Source organism: Pollicipes pollicipes, unplaced genomic scaffold, assembly GCF_011947565.3.
Source record: "Pollicipes pollicipes isolate AB1234 unplaced genomic scaffold, Ppol_2.1 Scaffold_5518;HRSCAF=6526_pilon_pilon_pilon, whole genome shotgun sequence".
Lineage (NCBI taxonomy): Eukaryota > Metazoa > Arthropoda > Thecostraca > Pollicipedomorpha > Pollicipedidae > Pollicipes > Pollicipes pollicipes.
In genome coordinates this window covers 469-22,027 of record NW_023596696.1, presented here as the reverse complement: position 1 = coordinate 22,027, position 21,559 = coordinate 469, and the positions used below count along the sequence as shown (strand labels likewise).

General features: G+C 62.0%; 1 protein-coding gene across 1 annotated transcript; it reads right to left on the bottom strand.

The window, feature by feature from the left end:
- Nucleotides 1-372: 372 nt before the first annotated feature.
- LOC119102063 (peroxidasin homolog) lies at nucleotides 373-20,705 on the bottom strand. The gene is given in 23 exon segments (XM_037225436.1): nucleotides 373-702; nucleotides 1,156-1,504; nucleotides 1,890-2,397; nucleotides 2,399-2,794; nucleotides 2,796-2,952; nucleotides 3,462-3,628; nucleotides 3,960-4,152; nucleotides 7,130-7,337; nucleotides 7,982-8,215; nucleotides 8,620-8,729; nucleotides 9,250-9,404; nucleotides 9,709-9,838; nucleotides 10,363-10,514; nucleotides 10,888-11,003; nucleotides 11,891-12,038; nucleotides 12,750-12,890; nucleotides 13,403-13,554; nucleotides 14,189-14,628; nucleotides 15,440-15,557; nucleotides 16,669-16,832; nucleotides 18,023-18,094; nucleotides 18,974-19,045; nucleotides 20,668-20,705. Coding segments are annotated over 23 exon segments (4,221 nt in total). The 5' UTR covers nucleotides 20,688-20,705; the 3' UTR covers nucleotides 373-683.
- Between the last annotated feature and the right edge of the window lie 854 nt (nucleotides 20,706-21,559).

The following is a 21,559-nucleotide window of genomic DNA, read 5'->3' as shown; positions in this document are numbered from 1 at the left end:
TAGACTAAACTTTTATGAAGTTATGGGTTTTATTTGGGGGGGGGGGGCGAACATACTCCCAGAGGTTTTTGGGGAGCCATGGCCCCGTGCCCCCCCCCCCCCCCCAGGATCCGCCTAGGCCTTGTGAGATTGAACAGAACACACGTCTCATCTGCTTGTGTCAAATGTCGACCAACGTTAAGATGGACTCTGCCGTCCTCGCTCTACAGCCTCCACTCTGGAACACGGCCGGTGGCTGACGAGTGGCGGTGATAATGCCTGCATTATCCGGTGACTGCCTGTCCTCGCTTTAAGGCCTCCACCCTTGAATACGGTCGGTGACTGCCTGCTGCTGCACAGCTCGTGAGTTTACCGGGAAGGCAAACACGAACGTTGAAAAAATCAGTATATTAATCCTACATTAGTATCGTAAGCATTTATATCTTGCTGAGTGCACCATCGGACGTGCGCGTTGTGAGGCGAGAAAGCTCGCATCAGCTGACACCGGCACGAGCCGGCACTGTAAGCAGCGCCCCTGGCGGCAGGGAGCGGAGTCGCGGCTGGCGGCGGCCGCGCGGTTCAGGCAGCGCGGCGCGGCCGGCAGCTGGCAGTGAGGGGTTCGTCTCGAGCCGGGGCGCCAGCTCGGACCGCTCCGGGAGAGTATCACAGGGTCGGACTGCCCGTCCGGTCTGGCAGCGCGCCGGCTACGACCGAGAGTCCCGGCTGCGGCACAGGCACACAGTGACGTCGCAGGCGACCGCCATAACCACGGCGCATCAGAGGACAAAGCAGATAACATGGATATCAACATCGGCGTACAACATAATCAGTCCGGGCGCTTGTCCGTCTACACTCCTGTCTATTTGTCATTCCTCACCCTTGGCATGGCTGAATCTCTCTGTTCATTCTATTCACAGTCTAGCTCTGTCCTCTTTCCCTGTCCTTCGTCCCTCCCTATCTTCCCCTTTCTTCTTTCTTACCCCTCTCCCTCTTCTTCTCCCTCTCTCCCTCTCCCTCTCACTCCCCTTCCCATCCCTCCCTCCATCCCCCTCCCTCTCACCCTCTCTCCCTCTCATTCCCCTTCTCCCCCCATCCCTCCCTCCATCCTTCTCCCCTCTCCCTCCACCCCTCTCTCCCCTCCCTCCCTCCCCGCTCCCTCCCTTCCTCCCTACTAACCCGGGCCTGGACCGGCCGGGCGCCGTCAGCCGCCGGTGCCTCCGTCTCTGCTGGCGGCGCCCCAGCTCACTCTGCTGCAGCCGGCGCAGCTGCTTTCTCATGCGCACCAGCGAGCGGTGCATGCGCGCCATCACCTCCTCCAGGCCCTGGATGCGCTCCTCAGTCACGTCCTCCATGTGGTAAATATCGGCCACCGCCGGAGCCGGAACCGAAGTCGGAGCCGCGGCCGGGGCCGGAGACGGAGCCGGAGCCGGAGCCGGAGCCGGAGCCGGGTCCGTCAGGTGGTTGTGGGTGGAGAGCAGCACGGAGCGGCGTGCTCGGCCCGGCCGCGCTCCCTCCGCTGAACAATCTGCAGCGGGGAGAGAGCGATCTGTGCTCGGGACCGCGGTAACCTCTCAGAGAAACTCCAGTGCAGGACACGGCTGATGCGTTACGAGCCAGCCTGCCCTGGCAGTCATTCAAAACAGCGCAGTTAATTGTTAAATAACTGTCCAACTATAGACCAGTAAAACTTAGCGATCAGAGGTAGGTACTAAACAAAGGAATCGCTTAATCACATCAAGCTTAATGGTCTTACGTCAAGAAATAAGAGGCCCTTGAACGATTTTTAAAAAAAAGGTCGTCTGACAGGCCTGTCACCGTTGAGGTGGCCGAGAACCACAGGCGAGCAAGCACGAGCACAAGCCCGGCTGCCGACCGCTCTACCTCCCAACATTTGGTCCCTCGCTACCTACCCTCGCCTCGGCAACTCTTGCAGTCGACCCACATGCGCAGGTCGACCTGCGGCGTGCTTTCGCAGTCGATGATGCGCGGCGACTGTCGCTCGGGCACGCGGAACACATCACGCGCCACCTGGTGCAGCGCGTCGCCGTTGTCGCAGAGAATGCGCGCCAGGTTTGTCTGCTTCAGCTGCGCCAGCTGGCCGGGCGTGAACACGCCGGCCGCCTCGTACCAGAACCGGTCGCCGTCGCGGAGCCGGCGAAACTGGTCGGCCAGCAGGCAGACGAACGTCGGCCCCATCTTGGCGCCGGGCGCGTGCTCCTCCAGCATGCCGCCGATCCAGAGGTCCACGTTGTCCGGGTGACCGTACAGCTGGCGCAGCTCGTCGCGGGCGCGCGCGCTGCGGATTTCGCGCGCGAAGTCGGCGAAGCTGGCGGCGGCGCGCAAGCCGCAGTGGCGGCGCCAGGCGTTGTAGCCGGGCAGGCCGTGGTCGCGGCCGCGCTGCATGTTGATGGCGGCCAGGGTCGAGCGACACCTGGTGGTGCAGCGAGAAGAGCTTCTCGGTCAGCTCGGCGTTCAGCAGCTGGTCGGGCGTGTGGACCTTGGCCGGGCTGGCGAACAGACCGCGCAGGATGGGGTCCACGCCGCCCTCCTGCACCAGCCGCCAGGGCGCGAAGAAAGCCCGGTGCAACGGCAGATTGCCCTGCGGGATCGGCTGGAACGTCTCGTTGAGCCGGTGCAGCACCGGCCCCACCAGGCCGTGGCCGAACCGGAACGCGGCCGTGGCGAAGGCGTTGCTGATCGTCGGCTCGACGGTCGGGTCGTAGCCGGCGTAGTCACCGAGCTGGCGCATGCCGTCCGGGCCGAGCACCAGCGGCAGCCAGTGTCGGTAGGTGATGTGCTGGATCTGGGCGCCCACCCACGCGGCGTGCCTCCTGGTACAGCTCCTCGCCGTGCCAATGCGGGCTGAGGCGCGCCAGCTCGTCCGCCACGCGGTTATGCTCGCGCAGCCAGACCGTGTGCATGGCCGACAGGCCCAGCTGCTCGTTGGCGCGCACGTCTCCCGCCATGAAGCAGCTGGCGGCCGCGAGGAGCAGAAATCAGTCAGGTCCGGCGTGGCGCCACCAGGCCACCGCCGCCACGCGGGTCCGCGCAAGGCTCCAGTTGGACGGCGGGAGGACGCGGGAGCACAGCATCATAACAGTCACACACCAACGACGCGAACAGCGACGCCAACGGTGACGCCAACAGCGACGCCAACAGCGACGCCAACAGCGACGCCAACACCGACGCCAGCAGCGACGCCAACGGCGACGCCAACAGCGACGCCAACAGCGACGCCAGCAGCGACGCCAACAGCGACGCCAACGGCGACGCCAACAGCGATGCCAACAGCGACGCGTCGATCACATCAGAATAAAAGCGCGCGCACCCCTCCCCCCCCCACACAAACACGTACAGACCTAACGTCACATCCCCACGAAACCACAAGCACTGACGCCCTTACACCTGGACAGCCAAAGATGCAGCAATGCCACTGCGTGGCTGAACGGCTCTGAACTTGGCGAGCGCGCCCGCGGCCTCACCCGATGTCGCTGCGGTCCGCCTGGTCGCGCTGGCAGTCCACCGGCACGCCGTCGTTGAAGGGCATGAACGGCCGGTGCGGGCGAGAGAAGATGCCGTTCCTCAGCCGACCCGACGGGTAGCTCAGGTTTCGCAGGTGGTGCGCCTGCGTCTCCGTGTTGCCGTATATCTGTCGAGCGACGCGGCGGGGACGGTGACGGCCGGCGGACGTGCGGAAAGGACAAGGAACCTCTGGTACGTTACGTGACCACTGGGCGTACAAAGACGGGCAAACTCTGGGACGTCACGTGACAACGAAGCGTACAGCTCAGAGCGACGAGCGGTCCCCGCGGAACCACATGCCATTGTGTTATTATCATTACCTGTGAGCTGGCACGGGGGGGGGGGGGCAGTGACCTGCCCGCCACGTCACAGTTTCAGGTGCGAGTACCGATCCAGACCGCCGCGCTCTTGGGCCGTCCGGCCGGCGCTGCAGCTCTGCCTCGGCCGCCGCAGCTCACCATGCTGCCGTCGATGAAGCTGGAGAGGCCGTTGATCTGCTCGCGCGGCATCAGCTGGTGGCCGAAGACGGAGGTGGAGCCGGAGCCGCAGGCCGCCGAGCTGCGCACCAGCCGCATGCAGCGGTGATGGCCCTGGCGCCGGTCCCCCGGCGGGATGGCGATGTTGAAGCACGGCGCCACATTCTGGCACGTGCTGCCGGCAGGCGGAGCTAAGTGTCAGGACAGACAACGGACCACACGCTTCGCGCTACATGGCATCGACCGAGTCGGTCAACTTTTTCATTTGAGCAGCTTGCACCATACTGTGTAATGTTCTACCACGTGAAGCACCGCAAACAATCGTGCCCGTCCACCAGACGGCCGAAACATTCGGAGCATGATGATAATGAGTTGCTTGCGGCGATAGTCAAAATAATGCGCATAATTACCTCGCCTAGAAAGGCTAGACTCGGATTGCCACTCACCACCTGGCTGCACTGGACGGTATCAACCGCTATGGTACGTGATGTGAATAAACCGGAATATCAAAATCGGGACTACCAATGATGGCGCGAACTCATCCTCGTCGAATGGCGCAAAAAGTACGGCAGACAATGGTCATGAGCATAGGGGAATCCTGGGGGGGGGGGAGGGGGGAGGGGGGCACAGGCCCCCAAAAACTCTGAGAGTATGTCTTGGCCCCTCCAAAGCATTCCCAGAACAGAGTATCAAAACAAAACGCATGTTGACGCGGCTTAGTCATACTTTGCGCAAACATCGTGTTTGATAAGTGCACTGGACCTCGGATCCCACACCGACCAGCTAGCGATGAACGGTTGGCCCTCTCCCCAAACTCCAGGCTAGATCCACCCCTGGTCTTGAGCTGTCGTGCAAGGCTTTTGTGGACAAATGATACCACCTGATTACAGCGGCGGCCACCATAGCCCCCGTCATTCGACGCAGCGGCGCCGTCGACTCAGTGTTGGCGGCGAGCCCTTCAGATGACGCGATTCGCTGTGACCAACACCGCGTCTGCGGTCTAAGCCTGGCGTTTCTGATGCTTTCAGCACACAGAACCGGCGCCGGTCGCCGACTGGCCGGCTGCCTGCCTTCTGTCGGGAAGGGCTGTGGAGTCGGCCACGGCACCGCTCGCGTGAATTCCGAACAGACTCCGCGGCCTGTTAGCCCTCCCGCGACACCACACAGACACCGCTGCCAGCCAGTCCCTGCCTGAAAACCTGCCCTGCCTTATCTGTTTGATAATTCCCCGAAAAACTCCACGGTCTCCCAGCAGCCCCGATGCAGTGCACACGAACTTCCCAGTTGGCCGAGCTCTGACAAGGAACGCGCAGATCGTCCTCCCGTCCTCCCCTCCGGCCAGGGGAAGCGGCGTCAGCCTGGCCCCGTCCTCCGCTCCGGTCAGGGGAGGTGGCGTCGGCCTGACCCGTCCTCCGCTCCGGCCACGGGAGGCGGCGTCAGCCTGACCCGTCCTCCGCTCCGGCCACGGGAGGCGGCGTCAGCCTAGCCCCGTCCTCCGCCCCGGCCAGGGGAGGCGGCGTCAGTCTGACCCGTCCTCCGCTCCGGCCAGGGGAGGTGGCGTCAGCCTGACCCGTCCTGCGCTCCGGCCACGGGAGGCGGCGTCAGCCTGACCCGTCCTGCGCTCCGGTCAGGGGAGGCGGCGTCAGCCTGACCCGTCCTCCGCTCCTGCCAGGGGAGGCGGCGTCAGCCTGGCTCTGTCCTCCACTCCGGTCAGGGGAGGCGGCGTCAGCCTGACCCCGTCCACAACTTACGCAGAGCGAAGCGGGGGACGGGATCAGGCCACCTCTGACCAGAAGTTTTTACACTTTGTTCCCAGTTGGTCGCTTTGCCGCCATTCCAGGGATGGCTCAACGGGATGGTGGGTTGACTGCTGTCCTTCCCGTTTCGTAGGATCCCACCGCATGATGCGAGCCTCGTGCCAGCATTGGTTGCAAACATTGTCGTCGGCAGCTGTTGCGCAACGACTGCAGTGGCAGACACTAAGCCCTTCCCCCGCCCCCTTCCATCCATCCAAGAGGTCTGCACCGGCTGAAGCCGCCCACCGCTGTCGGAAACGCACGGACGGCGCGCGGCGCGCTCCCGGCTGGGGATAGCAGGTGTTTGTCCACTACGCCGGGGAGCCCGCCGTCGGTGTACGCCGGTGGGCCGGGGTCCGGGCCGGCCTGACCGCGGTGCGGTGCCAGGGGCACGGCTGCCCCACGCAGCCGGCGCTGTAGTCAGCCGCCAGGGCAGTGGGAACAGTCCGCGGCGCCGCCCGGACACTGGTCCGACCCTGGCTGACTCGCAGGACAAACCGTCCCACCGCGCAGCACCCCTCCCCCCGCTGAAATTCGCATATTTGTGCGGGCAGATGTTGCATGTGTCTGGCTTTTGACGCAGTGTCCATGGGCGATGATCTTCAAAATCAGCGGGATATCGGGCCCAGTCATGATTTTCACGTCATTCCACCCTTGCTCCGGGCATGCGATATTAATACCAGACAAGTGTCCGACCCGGCCGACTCTCGTATCTGACCAGAATCTCACGCCCTCTTCAAACCTCGATGCGTGCATAAGCTTCCGCAGTACTTAAAGTTTCAATGCGTTGCACGCCCGTCCTGTTGAGCTACCACACACTTGCCCCGTGCGACAGACTTGGAGCACTCGCATTAGTGCCTCGCATCACCGGACTATTCAAACTTGCACCACGCTCCGAGCTGTTACACCGTGTACCATGCCACTGACCAGTCACACTGCCGTACCACTGACATGTTATACGGTACCCCGTACCCCTGACATGTTATACGGTACCCCGTACCCCTGACATGACACACTGGACCCGTACCGTTAACATGTCAGACTGTACCTCATACCGCTGACATGTCACACTGCACCCCGTACCGCTGGCATGTCACACCCCATATCTTTGACATGTCATACTGTACCTCATGCCAGGTGTCCCAGCCACACCGTTGAGCCATGACACTGAGACCAATACCAGTGAACCGTTACACTGAGAACCATACCAGTGACCCGTCGCACCAAGACACGTGCCAGTGACCTCTTACTGTAGCCCATCCACGAGCCTAATCATACTGAGACCCACGCCACTGACCCGTCACTCTCACACTGGCCGGACCAATGGGTTTTCACGCCGTGCTGGCCACCACTGACCTGTCGCACTCGTGCTGGCCATCAAAGCTGACCTCGCTGAAGGCGGGCAGCGCGTGGTCCATATCGTGGTCCACGAACTGCCCCCACTGCATCAGCATGGCGCTGAACTCGGTGTCCTCGGTGATGACGTCGGTGGCGGCCAGCCGCGAGCTGACCAGGCGTGGGTTCGGCAGCAGGAAGCCGTTGTATCGGGAGGATCGGTCGGCTCCTGGTGACCGGACGGCATGACGTCACGGACGCGGCGCCGGCAGCAGCCGACCGGTGGCGGTGAGCAGCCCCGCCCCGGCTGCAGCGGCGCACCGCTGTACATTTATGAGCCGCACGACCAACGCAGCCGTACGAAGTATTACGTACGCGCTGCTGAGAGCGGTCCTGGCGCGCCGGCCGGCTCGTTCACGGATACATGAGATCACAACATGTGGCGCGCCCGGCCGCGTCGGCGGAGGGGGGCGGGGGGGGGGGGGGGGCTCTGGAGGTGTAGGGTGCCCGCCCGCGGCGGTCGAGCGGATGTGACACTAGTCTGTGGTAGAACACCGTCTTCGTCCGGGCTTGTCGCTGTGGAGTTCTATGAAGTTTGTACGCGACGGCAATAACGGTCATCAGAGATGAAAACACTCAAGCTTGGAACTACACATTTGGTGCTGACCCGTCGTTTTACGAGGGACGACAATGGAGCTTGCATTCTGATCCCAACACTAAAATGTCGTCAACATCGCCATCATGCGCGAACTCCGCAAGGGTGGCATTCGCAACGTCTTGCCAGTCGCCGGTTCTCTCGCTAGAGTGGCGTACGCCTCATAAAATGTTCGAGATTCGTTGAAGCTCCCGAGGCGTGGTCCGAGGGTCACTCACCTCGGGGCGTATTGAAGCCGTTTTCATACTGGGCGGGCAGCAGGCGGCGGAAGCCGACCAGCGAGGCGCCCCACAGAGGCTGCTGCAGGTTGTTGCAGGTGCCGTCGGCGCTGCGGTAGCGGCTGTGGAAGCAGATGTTGCTGCAGTTGAGGCGGCGCCGGTGGGACGAGCAGCCGGAGAGGTCGCGCAGCCGCTCCATCTGGCCCGGCGACAGCAGGTCCGAGTAAGAGTATGCTGCAACGACCCGACCCCAGTCAGGCGGCGGCAGTGCGGCCGCGGCCGAATACACCCAAACAGGGCAGCAACAGGTCAAGCCAGTTAGCGCACTCCGAACCCAGTACGAGACCGCCGTCCAAAACCCGCGAAACAGGTGAAGACCAACATCGAGAGGAACACGTGGTCCAAGTACACTCTCGGAGATGATGATAGGACCGCGAGCATGCAATAGCAGATCTAAAAAAAAAACATCCGTTGCAAGATTGAACAACGCATTAACATGGGATGACAAGCGCTTTCCGATCACATTGGGGCCGGAACAGTTACTCCGATCACTGCTTCCGCATGCGGAACAGCTCCGAATGCAGCCCGGCTGGAGCAGGCCGCATGCCTGCCTGACCGAACAGCGGGTGTCAGCTCACTCGTGAGGTTGAAGCGGGATCCGGACTCCACCAGCCGTTTGACCAGCTCCAGGGCGCGCTCGAAGATCTCGCCAGCGCGCGCTTGGTCCAGCGCCTCGTCCGTGGGGAACCTGCGCCATGCACGGCCAAGCCGGACGCCGGTGTCATGCGTGGCAAGAACTGCGGCGACAAACCTCACGCAGCGCGAACAGAGCCGCCGCTGCAGTGGACACACCGAGTCGGTCTTCATGACGCAGAGTATCCCACACACCTGTTGCAATGACGAGATTAAGCACACCACCCATTCTAATGCCACATACACAAGCGCATCGGTATAGAACGGAAGCGGCTGAAACGGCCTTTCGCTGTCCTGCAGAACGAGAAAACTGAGCTAGCAATTGCAGCACCGCATAAAAGCTACCCACAGTTGTAATGACAGAGATACTGAGCGCCAAAGTTGTGACGAACACCCGAAACTGAACGTATGACAAAGAAGTGTCAACAACACGGACAACTCTCTGCTCTAAGAGGATAGTTCCCGACGCTCACTATCCCAGGTTTTTATGCATTTTGGTTCCATCAGATCACGGAGAGCCGGCCCGGGAGAGTCCAGGGTCAAGTCGGGAGCCGATCGATGCGCCAGATCTGCACCTGAAGATCTGCAGCAGCTCGTGCGGCGTGCGGCGATGGTGGCGCGGCTGTGAGAACAGCTGGCGCAGGGTGCGGTTCAGCGCGATCTCGACATCACGCGTCGCTTCTGCCGCGCTCTGGCTGACGAACTGGTCTCCGGGACGGGCGGACGACGTCTGGCGACGGCAGCACGTCAGCGGCGTAACCGAGCAGCCGCCACAATCACGCTCTTCGACGGGCCTCGGGTCGGCACTGCCCCCAGCACTGCCCCCAGCACTGCCCCCAGCACTGCCCCCAGCACTGCCCCCAGCACTGACCCCAGCACTGCCCCCAGCACTGCCCCCAGCACTGACACCGCACAATCGCACCGAAGGACGGACGCTGAGAGGCAGCCTTGTCCGAAATCACCAACACAGCGAGCCGGCCAGCTGTGGTCTGATGCCCCGTGATGAGCGCGCAGTGCAGACCGTGATCACTGACCTGGGCAGCGGCGATGGCCAGGTGTGTGGTAGCCACAGCGTGGCCCACGCCGTTGTCGACGTTGCACTCGTAAATGCCGCCGTCCTGGGCGGTCAGGGTCCTCAGGGTCAAGGCTCCGTCCGTCGTGGCACTGCCGGACACAAGGCCTCGCCGTCAGGACACGCTACGGAGACTGACAGCACTACAGTTGCCAGCCAAACTCGTCGGGGAAACTGAAACATTTGTCACAAGTATCGTAACGCGACGCAGCACGACCAGATCATTTTAGTCTGTGAATGCGAGGTGGGTGTAACTTTCATGCTTGGCCATCGGTCGTTGGCGGCTGATTGTCATGAAATCGCCTGTCCTTTCCTACCACCTGTAATGACAATATTGCTATGATACACGAATAACCAGGTGCCGGCCGGTACCCAAGGGGAGCGGCTCTCAGCTGGTGGCGCGTCATCATCCCTGACCTGTGACCCATCCCTAACCTGTGACCATCGCTGACCTTTGATCCACCCCTGACCTGTGGCTCAGCCTTGACCTGTGACCAAGCCCTGACTTGTGACCCATCCACCAGCCTGCGACCCAGCCCTGACCTGTGACTCAGCCTTGACCCGTGACCAAGCCCTGACTTGTGACCCATCCACCAACCTGCGACCCAGCCCTGACCTGTGACGTCCGTCGGCGAACAGGTTGCCGCCGACCCTCCTCCAGGTGATCTCCGGCAGCGGCGAGCCGGAGGCGCGGCACGTCAGTGCGATACTTTCGCCGAGGGCGGCCGTCAGGGTCATGGGCGGTCGCTCGGTCAGCACCGGACCCGCCTGGAGCGCCGGGTCAGGTCACACAGGCGGAACAGCAGAGGGGCTGTCGGCCAATGCCCCGAAGTCAGGACCCGCCGGAAAGGCGGAGCGGACAGCCACGATCCCGACACACCTGAGCCGCGCCATCCACCCAGCCCTGGGGAGGGCCGGCAGTCTCAGGCAGTTTTAGACAGGTTGGGAATCAGGGCAGTCTTGAGGCCACGCAACGGACCGCAGGAGGGCGGTGGGGTGACTCGAGGCAGTGCGAGGGCCTGACTGACGAGCCGACGCAGATTTGCAGTATGCTGGAGGGGGAGGGTACACTGACAATTTTACGTGCCATCCCCCCCCCCCCACGACCCTCCCTACGACCTTCCCCACTGGAAACACTCACATGGCCGCTGACATCGAGTTCGGCCTCCTCCCTGGCTACGGCCGCCTCGTTCCTGGCCTCACACGTGTACGTGCCCGCGTCGTGGTGCTGCAAGTTGGAGATTCGCAGCACCCCGCCTGGAACGCGAGACGGGGCGGAGCTTCAGTACTCGCAGAGGACTCAGCTGAGCAGCGGACTCAGCTGAGCGTACGACCGGCCGTCGCCGCAGGCGTGGTGCTCGGAGTATCCAGTGGCACTGCGGCACTGGCAGAGTGGAGCGGTGACGTTCGCTGCCCTAAGCCAGCGGCACTGCGGCACTGGCAGAGTGGAGCGGTGACGTTTGCTGCCCTAATCCAGCGGTACTGCGGCACTGGTAAAGTGAAGCGGTGACGTTTGCTGCCCTAATCCAGCGGCACTGCGGCACTGACAAAGTAGGGCGGTGACGTTCGCTGCCCTGAGACAGGGAGCTGCGCAGGACAGCGAACTCGTGCCGCTGGTTGCGGAGACCAAACAATTGACCGGCAGTTGCAGTTGCCGGACAGAGGACAGAGAAGGGGCAATACACAGCGGTTTGGCTCAGCTGCCAGACGACGGCGAAGTTACCGTTCTCAAAACTACCTGTCACATCGCACAGGCTGCTGGCGACATGATAGCAAGCTCATGATACAATGACATGACCACATGACTACATGACCACATGACCACATTACCACATGGCCACATGATAGCACGCTCATGATATAATGACATGACTGCATGATAGCACGCTCATGATAAAATGACCACATGATAGCACGCTCATGATACAATAGCATGACTACATGAAAGCACGCTCATGATACGATGACATGACCACATGATAGCACGCTCAGGATGCAATGACATGACCGCATGATAACGATATGGTCGACGCATGGCCACGCTTGAACTGAAAAGAAACAACGTCATGCTTGAAACTTTCGCCGGCGCCTGATCACCTCGCACCACTACTGAGTGCTGGACGCGTACCCAGCGCCCACCTTACCTCCGGCCAGCACAGCCACGCGCGAGCTGTGCCGGATGCGGCGACCGTTGTGTAGCCAGCTGACCTCGGGCGTCGGGTAGCCGACGGCGCCGCAGGTCAGGTCGACGTTGGCTCCGGCCGGCCTCAGCTGGTCCTGCGGCGGCGCCGTGATGCGGGGGGCGCGCTGCCGGCGGCGCCACCGGCCGGTCAGACACCACACTGGCGCACGCTGGGCCGGCCACGCTCTAGACCCGGGAGGTCTCAGGAGGTCCAAGGCTGAGCACGGACGCTCTGCGCACTGCTAGTGGCGTGGCACCGGGACAAGGCTCATCACACGCCACGTGAACAGTGGGAGGACGCTGGTGACGGAGCCGCTCTCTGGACCCTCAGGGCGGGTACAAGACACCCTGGACGGAGCCGCTCACTGAACCCTCTGGGCGGGTACAAGACACCCTGGACGGAGCCGCTCACTTGACCCTCGGGGCGGGTACAAGACACCCTGGACGGAGCTAAAGGCCCGACCACAAATCGCTGGGTAGCTAGCTGATGGACGCGTATCTGTGGATACACAAGTGACGTTCAGCGCTCATGCGACATGCATTGCAATCTCACGGAGCCATCTAGTCGCGCCAGACACCGGGATACCAACGACAGGGAAACGGCTGACACGAGATGGAACGTGCACACTTTGGTGGGTCTGTGAGGAAGCAGAAGGCGAGCAGAGGCTGCTAAACCGCACGTTCGTCTCAGAGGACATCGACGCCTGGTATTGAGACGCTGATGTTGTCACGCGGACGTTTGTTGCGGTAACTCCTCATAACTCCTATCCCTCAACTCCTCATTCCAGACAGAAGCACACGGTGCCCTGCCGTGGAGCGGCCGTGAACTCACTCTGCAGCACCAGCTGCGCCGGCGACGACACGCGCCCCAGCCGGTTGGACGCCGAGCAGAGGTACTCGCCGGCGTCTTGCGGCTGCACGTTGATGATAGTCAGGTTGGCTTCGCGCGCCGCGAACCGCAGCTGTCGGCGGGCAGGGTGGCGTGTTGGACCGAACCGCTGTGGGAGCGTCTCAGCTCCAGCCCTGGGGCTGGGCTTGCTGGCGAAGACGGGCGGCGAAACAGAGCGACGGAGGAGAGCAGGAGGGGGCTGTTTGCCGGCTGGAGTGAGGCGTGCTGGTGGGCTTCTCTGTGTTTCTGCTCCCAATGAGCGTGCAATTATGTATCGGTTCATAGTCAGTGAGGTCCTCCTAATGTGGTTACTCGGACACGGAGGTCTCTAAACTATTTCCGCGACTTTTGCAGTGAAACTCAGACATGCCCTACTTTTAAGCAAAGCGTTTTAAATATTTGACGAAAATGATATCCGTGTTCATCACTCTTCGACCTCTGACGCCCAAATGCATGCCGCGCTCCAGCCCCACTCGGCTGAGCACAAACAACCGCGCAACTGAGCACGCCTAGCCTCGATCCCTCGTGAAGCCGGGTTTGTGCAGCGCCGGCCGCAGCGGCAGCAGGGTCTCCAGCCCGGCTCACCCGGTAGCGGGGCGTCTGGGTGGTGATGGCGTTGCCGCCTCTCAGCCAGAGCAGCTCCGGCGTCGGGTAGCCGTCGACCACGCACACCAGCTCGGCCACGTCACCCACGCCCACGTGCACGTCCTGCGGGGCACGCACAAACCGCGGCCGACCTGCCGGGCAGAACTCGCTCAGCACCGACCACCAGTGTCAGGCGCGGGAACCCTGCCCGCGCCACGGGGAGCTCACACGCAGCGGCGGCGTGTCATCAGCTGATGAGCCGACGCGGCGCGCCTGCCGCACACTGTCAGGGATCAGCGGCTCTGAGCCGAGAGTTGACTCTGACTGCTGATCTAGCCGCGGGGGTCACCTCAGGGGATCTCAGCAGTGGTGACCAGCTGTGGCGCGTCGCGCCTGCCGCACACTGTCAGGGATCAGCAGCTGTGAGCCGAGAGTTGACCCTGACTGCTGATCTAGCCGCGGTGGTCACCCCAGGGGATTTCAGCAGCGGTGACAAGCTGTGACGCGGCGAACAGCCCGCGGCGACAGCCGTGTTGCAACTCACAGCGATCACTCCAGGACAAAGGCATGCGTCCCACCAGGCGCGCCGCTCGTCTCACGCCGCACGGTCTTACGTCGTCGGCCCCAGCCATGGTCACCGTCAGCGGTGAGATCCCCGCCTCCCTTCCTGTCAGCCGCCAGTGGCTGATACCTGCATCGGCGATGTGTGAGTGGTGTTAGGGCCGTGTCGGACCTCGCTGTCTCGCGAGGACTGTGGCGGACCCACCGTCCTCTGCTCGTGCTCACTGTGTGTGGCCAGGTTGTCCTCCCTGGTGCGGCCCGGCAGCTGGAACGGCCGCCGCTGGGTCGTCAGTCGGTTGTCCTCGCGGTTCCTGCTGTCGAGCACGCGGCTCCGCCGGTCGTAGTAGCTCTGGCGCTCGCGCCGCGCCGGCCGCTCCTCCTCCTCCTCCTTGGCGAGCTCCTCCTCGCGACTCCTGGGGACGGCGGGCGGCGGGGGTGGTGGGAGCGGCGCCTCCTCGGGCGCTCCCGGGTGCGGCATCCCGTCGTCCTGCTGCGGCGAGGAGGGCACGTAACGCACCGTCACCGGCCGCGACTTCACCTGCCCCATTTGGTTTTTGGCCATGCACTCAAACACGGCGTCCGGGTCGCTGGACGGCTCCACCATCAGCGTGCCATCCTCCAGGATCTGGTAGCCGGCCTCCATATTCTCCGGGTCGAGCTCGTTCCTGAAACGGCCATCAGCTGTGAGTGGCGAGCCACGGACACCATCTCTCCGTAGGTGGCCTGACGCGGGGAATGGATCGGCGATAACCAACCATGCAGGACGAAAAAACCGATCGGTTTTGCTTTGAACGCGACGTGGACAAGCTGTCTACCTAGAGCTAGCCACCATCCTCTCGGCCAACCGCAGAGGCCGTCCTAACCACCACTTACACAGTTTGCACTACCCACGAGCAAAAATAATCGTCCGTGGCAGCTCACATTGTCAAAAGCAAGCACGCACAGGCGTGCCTGCCTAGGATTACTGCGTGCCTCTCTCACAACTGCAAACTAGCGTTGTGCGGAACTAACGAAATCAACGCCGCTTCATAAGCTTTCAAAGGAATAAAATCGCGAGTTCACCAATTCCACCCCGCTTTCATTGGTACAGTTGCGGCGTCCATGAAGCTCATTACGTTAACAACATTCTATCGCGGCGCCGCATTTCAAGGCGTATGCCACCAGTCCGTCCAAATAAGGCATTGATATCGGACCCAGTCGAGTGGCACCTGACGTCACAGAAATAACTAGCCGCGCCGACGTCAACAGCGCCGTTGGCAATTGTTCACCCGAAGAGCGCCAGATCACGAACTCAGCGTCGGACAGCAGCACAAGTTGCGCCACACACCGCGCAGTCGGGCTAATCCTCCGGCGCGAAGTGATGTGTTTACAAGTCGGCCGACAGGGGCGCTTGCCGTCAGCACCCGGCAGCTGTTGTTCAGCTTGTGGCGGGTTCGCAAATCGTCCGACAGGCGGCGCTAGCCGGGGCCGCCGTACCTGTTGTGCAGCCAGACGATGTCGGGCTGCGGCTCGCCATCCGCCTCGCAGTGGAAGTAAGCTGTCTTGCCGAACGTGATGACTACGTTGCGTGGCTGCTCTGTGAGCTGGGGCGCCGCTGGAGCATAGGAGAGCGCGCCTCAGGAGGCGGCCCTGGTGAGACCCCCGTCGCCCGACTCCCGGGGGCGCACCAGGGACAGTGTGTCAGCTGTCTGGTGTCGGCTCGAGTGGCCCCAGTCCCAACGCAGGTGTCATGCATGGGTCAGCACGGAGAGACGGTTGGCAGAAGCGTAGTGGACGCGAGAGGTCATATCCCTGGAGGCGAGACGGAGGATGTAGCAGCGAACGAACGCCACACAATTAGTACACGACCCGACCCATCTCGTGTGAAGATGCCGCTGCGTCGATAAAGACAAGGTCACGGGTTCAGCCCCTACTGAGACCGACCTCGGTGACCCACGCCCTCTGCACGACGACAGCCAGCCTTGCACGCTTCACCGCAGCGAGTTTTTAGCTCAGCCAACCGCGTGACACGATCCGGTACAGCTCGGGGCCGGCGGGGCGGGCGCAGCGTGGAGCGGCCGCCTCGCGCCCTTGCAAAAGTCTCACACTAACCCCGCGGGATTGTGGAAGAGAGATCAAACTGCGTTCGTGCAGTCCTTCCAAGCCCTCCCCGGGGGTACACTGCTGTCGGCGTCGCTCCACCCCCAGGACCCTGTAAGCCTGCGCTGGACCCCGTGCCAATGCAGGGGATGCGCTGTAGGACACAACACTAGGCTACGCGCGCATTGTCCTCTACATCTTCCAATTGTTAACACTATCAAATAGGCATAATACCCAGTCCAACGTAGACACTCACTTCATCACCACGCCCGGTGCCAGAACTTAGAATTTCCATAACATATTGTGGTACAGATGTCATTTTTGGGCCATTCATTCCATGCAACGTCAAATCTCTGATGATAAGTTGCTGAAATGTTGTGCAGGCAGCCGCACTCCTACTCAGCGGCAACGCTCAACCCACGCCTGGTGCACACCGAGTTTCTGAGACAAACCAGGTACGGACCCGACACCCTGACCACGACAACGCCGAAAACACTGCCCATTTCACACCTTGTTTAAAGAAATCCATTCATGATCATCACGCCACGATAACTTTGCCAACATGTGCACGGCTCAACCGCACGTGATACCATTCAAAGCAACGGGCGTGCGCTCGGATCGCTTACAGCACCGCAGCATTTGATCCTCGATGTCGGCTATACTGCGGCCGTTTAGTTCGGCCGGCTCCTGACAGGTGGCACTGGCTACCGACCGCGACGCGTGCTCCTTCAGCATGTGCGCCAGCCACAGCATGCGGCAGTCGCAGATCAGAGCGTTGCTGTCTAGCCGTCTGAAACGACGACAAGCCGCACTTGTAATCGAAACGCGTATGCCATGCAAGAGCACGTGTCTGTCGAGGCCAGCGTTAAACAACTTTAATCACCAGACTCTTGTTCCGCCCATGCGCTGTTCTGCCTGCCAGATCTTAGCAGTCATCTCCTGTCAACCACTGGAAGGGGCGCGTAGAGCTCAGCTGTATGTTTGCTACTAGCTGAACACTCACGCACACGCAATACGCGTGCATATTTGCGCGCACACACACACACACACACACACACACACACACACACACACACACACACACACACACACACACACACACACACACACACGCATACACACACACACACACACACACACACACACACGCACGCACGCACGCACGCACGCACGCACGCACACGCACACGCGCACGCACACGCACACGCGAGTACTAAAGTACACAACCATGCGTACACGCACACGGGCATGCGCACTGGGACACCCGTACGCGGTTAGCAGCCCACGCACAACGGCCTGGCGCCCAGGCAAGCTTACCCACCCACCCACTCTCTCTTTCACACGCGCAGGGTCAGTCCCGCGTCAACACCCCCGTCCACGTGGCGACAGGGGGTGTCGGGTATCCGGCCCCGGCCGACCGGTCCGGGCCTGCGACCGGTAGCACCGGCCGCGCGCCGTCGGCCGGACGCCGGCCGCGGCGCGGGCCGAGACCGCCCGCCGCCGCCGCCGCGCTCCGCCCGTCCGGCCGACACCGGCCGCCGGAGACGGTCGACGCCCATCCTGAACTGCGGTGGGGGCGAGGCGGCGGCGAGCCGGGCTCCTCGGCCGCCGGACGGCCCGCCGCACGGTGGCGCCACACGAGTCGCGCGTAAGGAAAGCAAAATAAACGCGTTCGGCGGGGCGGCGCCGGGGTTTATTTGGCCGGAGCGACGCGCCCGTCGACCCATCAGGTGGTCGCGGTTTGTATGGGCTTCCGGGCGTTTCCGACAGGTCAGAACACGGGGCTGATGGGAGACCCTGGTCAGTGACAGACGGAGAGACATTGGCGGTGACAGAGGGCTGTCACACCCTGAACGATGTGGGAGGGGTGGAGGAAGGGAGATCCCGGCAACCAGTGAAGGAGAGAAAAGGAGAGCGAGGAGCTGGCCTTGGCTGATCATAAGGAGGAATATCCTGACTATCGGAGTGTCGGATACTCACAGTCGCTTCAGGGAGGTCAGGTTGCTGAATGCGCCGTAGGGTATCCGCTGCAGCTTGTTGTTGTGCAGGAACCTGGAGCAGTAGAGGGCGCGTCAGACCACTCGTCCGAGCCCCGCTGAAGACCGCTGCCTGCCCAAGAGAGGCCCCAAAGGCCGCCCGAGAGAGGAGCTCCAGAGGCTACCCAGGAGAGGCCCCAGAGGCTGCCCGGGAGAGAGGTCCCAGTGGCTACCCGGGAGAGGCCCGACTGGTTGCCCGGGAGAGAGGCTCCAGTGGCTGCCCAGGAGAGGCCCCACTGGTTGCCCGGGAGAGAGGCTCCAGTGGCTGCCCGAGAGGGGCCCAAGTGGCTGCCCAGAAGCGAGGGACCATTGGCTGCCGGGGAGAAAGATCTCAGTGGCTGCCTGGGAGAGAGGCTCCCGTGGCTGCCCAGGGAAAGGGAGCCAGAGGCTACCCGGGAGAGGTCCCACCGTCTGCCCGGGAGACAAGCTCCAGTGACACTTCGACAGTCGGCTGGTAGCTGACGTCTCAATAGTCCTGGGCCAGCCGCCCCGCCGCTGGCCGGTAGCTGCGGCCTCGCGCCGCCTTCAAAGGACTGCCGGCGCGAAGCCGTGCTCCGGATCGGCGACTGAGTGGAACAACAGGCCCCCGGCCGCAGGACAGGGTAACTGAGCGGCGCTGCGGCCCGGCTGGCGGCCGCCGCGGGGTGGCGCTGCGGAGATGTCCCGCCGGCATTGTACGCCAATCACTCGGCTAGACAACCCGCACTATTGTGTGGCGTGGACACAGCGGCGAGCAAAGTGGCGGCCATCTAAGTGATGCGTTATTACACATCGCACCAGCGACGCTCAGACGACCCAGTTCATCAGCCACCCTTTCCGATACCTGAGGTGTTGGGCGGACATCTGACGCGCGCACGCGCCGGCACGCCCCCGCACCGCTGTGCCACATACTCACAGGCGCTCGATGGACGGTAGGTTGCTGAACGTTTCCGCGCTGACATCCTCAATGTAATTGTAATGCAGGTACCTGGGAAAACGGTTCATCCATAATTCAGAGCGGGGCGGGCGGCGCCTGGGTGCGCGTCGGCGGTGCGCTGGCGGGTCGGGCCGGGCCGGGCCGGGCCGCTCCCTCCCAGAGGACACCGGCCCCCAGTGTGACAAATACGGACCGGTCGGGCGCGCCGACCCGGCGTCCGGACGCCGCATCGGTCAGCGTCGCGCGCCGCCCTGGGGTCGGCGTCTGGCGGCGGACAGCCGACCGGCGGGAGGTCGGCAGACGCCGGCGGGCGGCGGCCGGCGGGCGCCGGCCCGGCTCTGACGGCTGACGGCAGCGACGCCGGCGACCGGTCGTACGAGTGCAGCGGCCGTCACAGAGCCGCCGATAAGTTCGTGCTCTCCGACTGGAGTGCGATGCACGCTCATCACGTGTGCGTACTCTGCGTGGGGGCCAGCGCGGTGGCCAGACATTGCCGAAAATGAAAGCCCCTGTCATCTGAATTGCGTCGCAACGCCTGCTGGAAGTCGTGCTGGGACTCCGGACGTTCTTTCACTGCCAGCATTGCCAAATATGCACAGGACAATGCGCTGCACATCAGCAGCGGTCACAGGGGAGGACAAACCGCGGACATACCCGCGCGTGAGCATGTCCCGGGAAGATAGATGTTTCGCCGGCGCCTCTGACGGCAGGCCGGCCGTAGTACCGGACTAGCGGCGCTCAGACATGCAACAGCCATACATGGCCGGAGCAGGGCTAATCGGATCGCCCAGGGCAGCCAAAGCGTCGGCCGGGAGTCCGATCGCAGTGCCAGCCTGAACGGAGCGCCGGCGAGCGGCGCTGGGTTGGCAGCGTGCACGGCTGCACATGCTGCCAGCACGTGCCGCCGCCCCGGCGCCGCCCGAGACACACCTGCCCGGACAGGCGCGGCGGCTACGCTTGATCTGACCGGGCGCTGCCGCCGACTGACACTAGCACACGAGACCGCACGCCGCCAGCCTACGTCGGCCGGGACGGGAGCGGCCGCCGCACTGAAGCGGCCGGCGGGCAGCTCCGAGACGGCCTACCGGCCGCTCCGAGGCCCTGAGACGGCCGGCGGGCCGCTCCGAGACGGCCGGCCGGTTCGCTCCGAGGCCCTGAGACAGCCGACTGGCCGCTCCGAGGCCCCGAAACGGCCGGTGGACCGATCCGAGGCTCTAGACGGCCGGCAGGGTCAGCTGGTACGGCGCACGCCCGCGGCGGTGGTGACGAGGGGACATCACTGACTTCTGAGCCAGGTCTCAGTGAGCGCCCGGAGGACTCTGGGAGGGGAGGAGGAGGAAGAGAGCAGGCATTGTCTTTAAGATATGGACAAGGCCATACAGCACACCCTCAATTACATTGAGGCCTCAGACCTCAATTACATTACAATTACAGTGAAATATATTGTACACCTCAAAACAGTCGCTGCACAATCGAGTACAATCGAGTCGGAGCTTCACAGTCTCACGACGTTAAGCTAGAGCTGAACGATTTAGCGGTCACTTGAAAATACAAGTAATTATAAAAAAGGCCAAATACATTGCAATAATTTCTGAGCGCACAACTATTCATCCACACTTCATGTTCCATGTTTCATAAGCCCTGGGCTACGCCGACGGAGAAAGCATACTCACAGTTGTTCTAGCTTCGGCATATCGTGGAAAGCCTCGCTATCAATTGTGGTATCCTATTTTTGTACAATATATCTGAGAACAAATGCACCAGAAACGTCAGCACGAGTTGTTGCCTAAACGCCAGCAGCATGCAAGCGGGTCCATCTTGTGAAACAAACAGCAATAGGTATATGTCGAAGATGAGTCGAAAGATACCACGCAAATGCCATCTAACAACAAATACCAAAGCCTATATAACCACACATAGCAGTCACAGCAAACACTACAGCCATCATTACTGAAAGCTTAGAGCCGCGCAAAAGCAAGATTCAATAACATATGCCGTCACTGTGAAGGAAAACACACCATCCAACTCTTTAGCACCGTTGCTCTCATGTCGCTTAAGCAGGTATCACGTTGCGTATTGGAGGTGTCCTCTTCAAGTGATGGCCCTCGTTTAGAGGAGCCGTCGGATGCCGGCCATTTGAATTACATATGACCTAGTGAGGTACAGGCAGGCAGATGGCCGGTTGTTTTATTCCGACTGCATTGATTTTATACGGCAGGCGCCCGTTAATATTTCAATCCCGAGAGACCATATCAGGTAAGTTATGCGCCTCCAGTTGTTTGGGATCACAAATGACCTTGCAGGCATAGGGAAGGTGAGGCGGTGTGATTCAGCCGTTTGTCTCTGAATGACATCATCTGGTGAGACAGGCACGTCTGTCACAGCTGATACCAACGCTAAAATTGGAACCAATAGCTCTGCTGGATCCCAAATAACCGTATTTGGCAATGACGTCCTTGACAACCACCGGATATCAAATGCCTGCATTTGGTAAGGTGAGCGTTTGCTCGCTGATAGATGCTGAGGACCGGTATACGGCGTGCGCCCGCCGATAGAGTCGAGGGC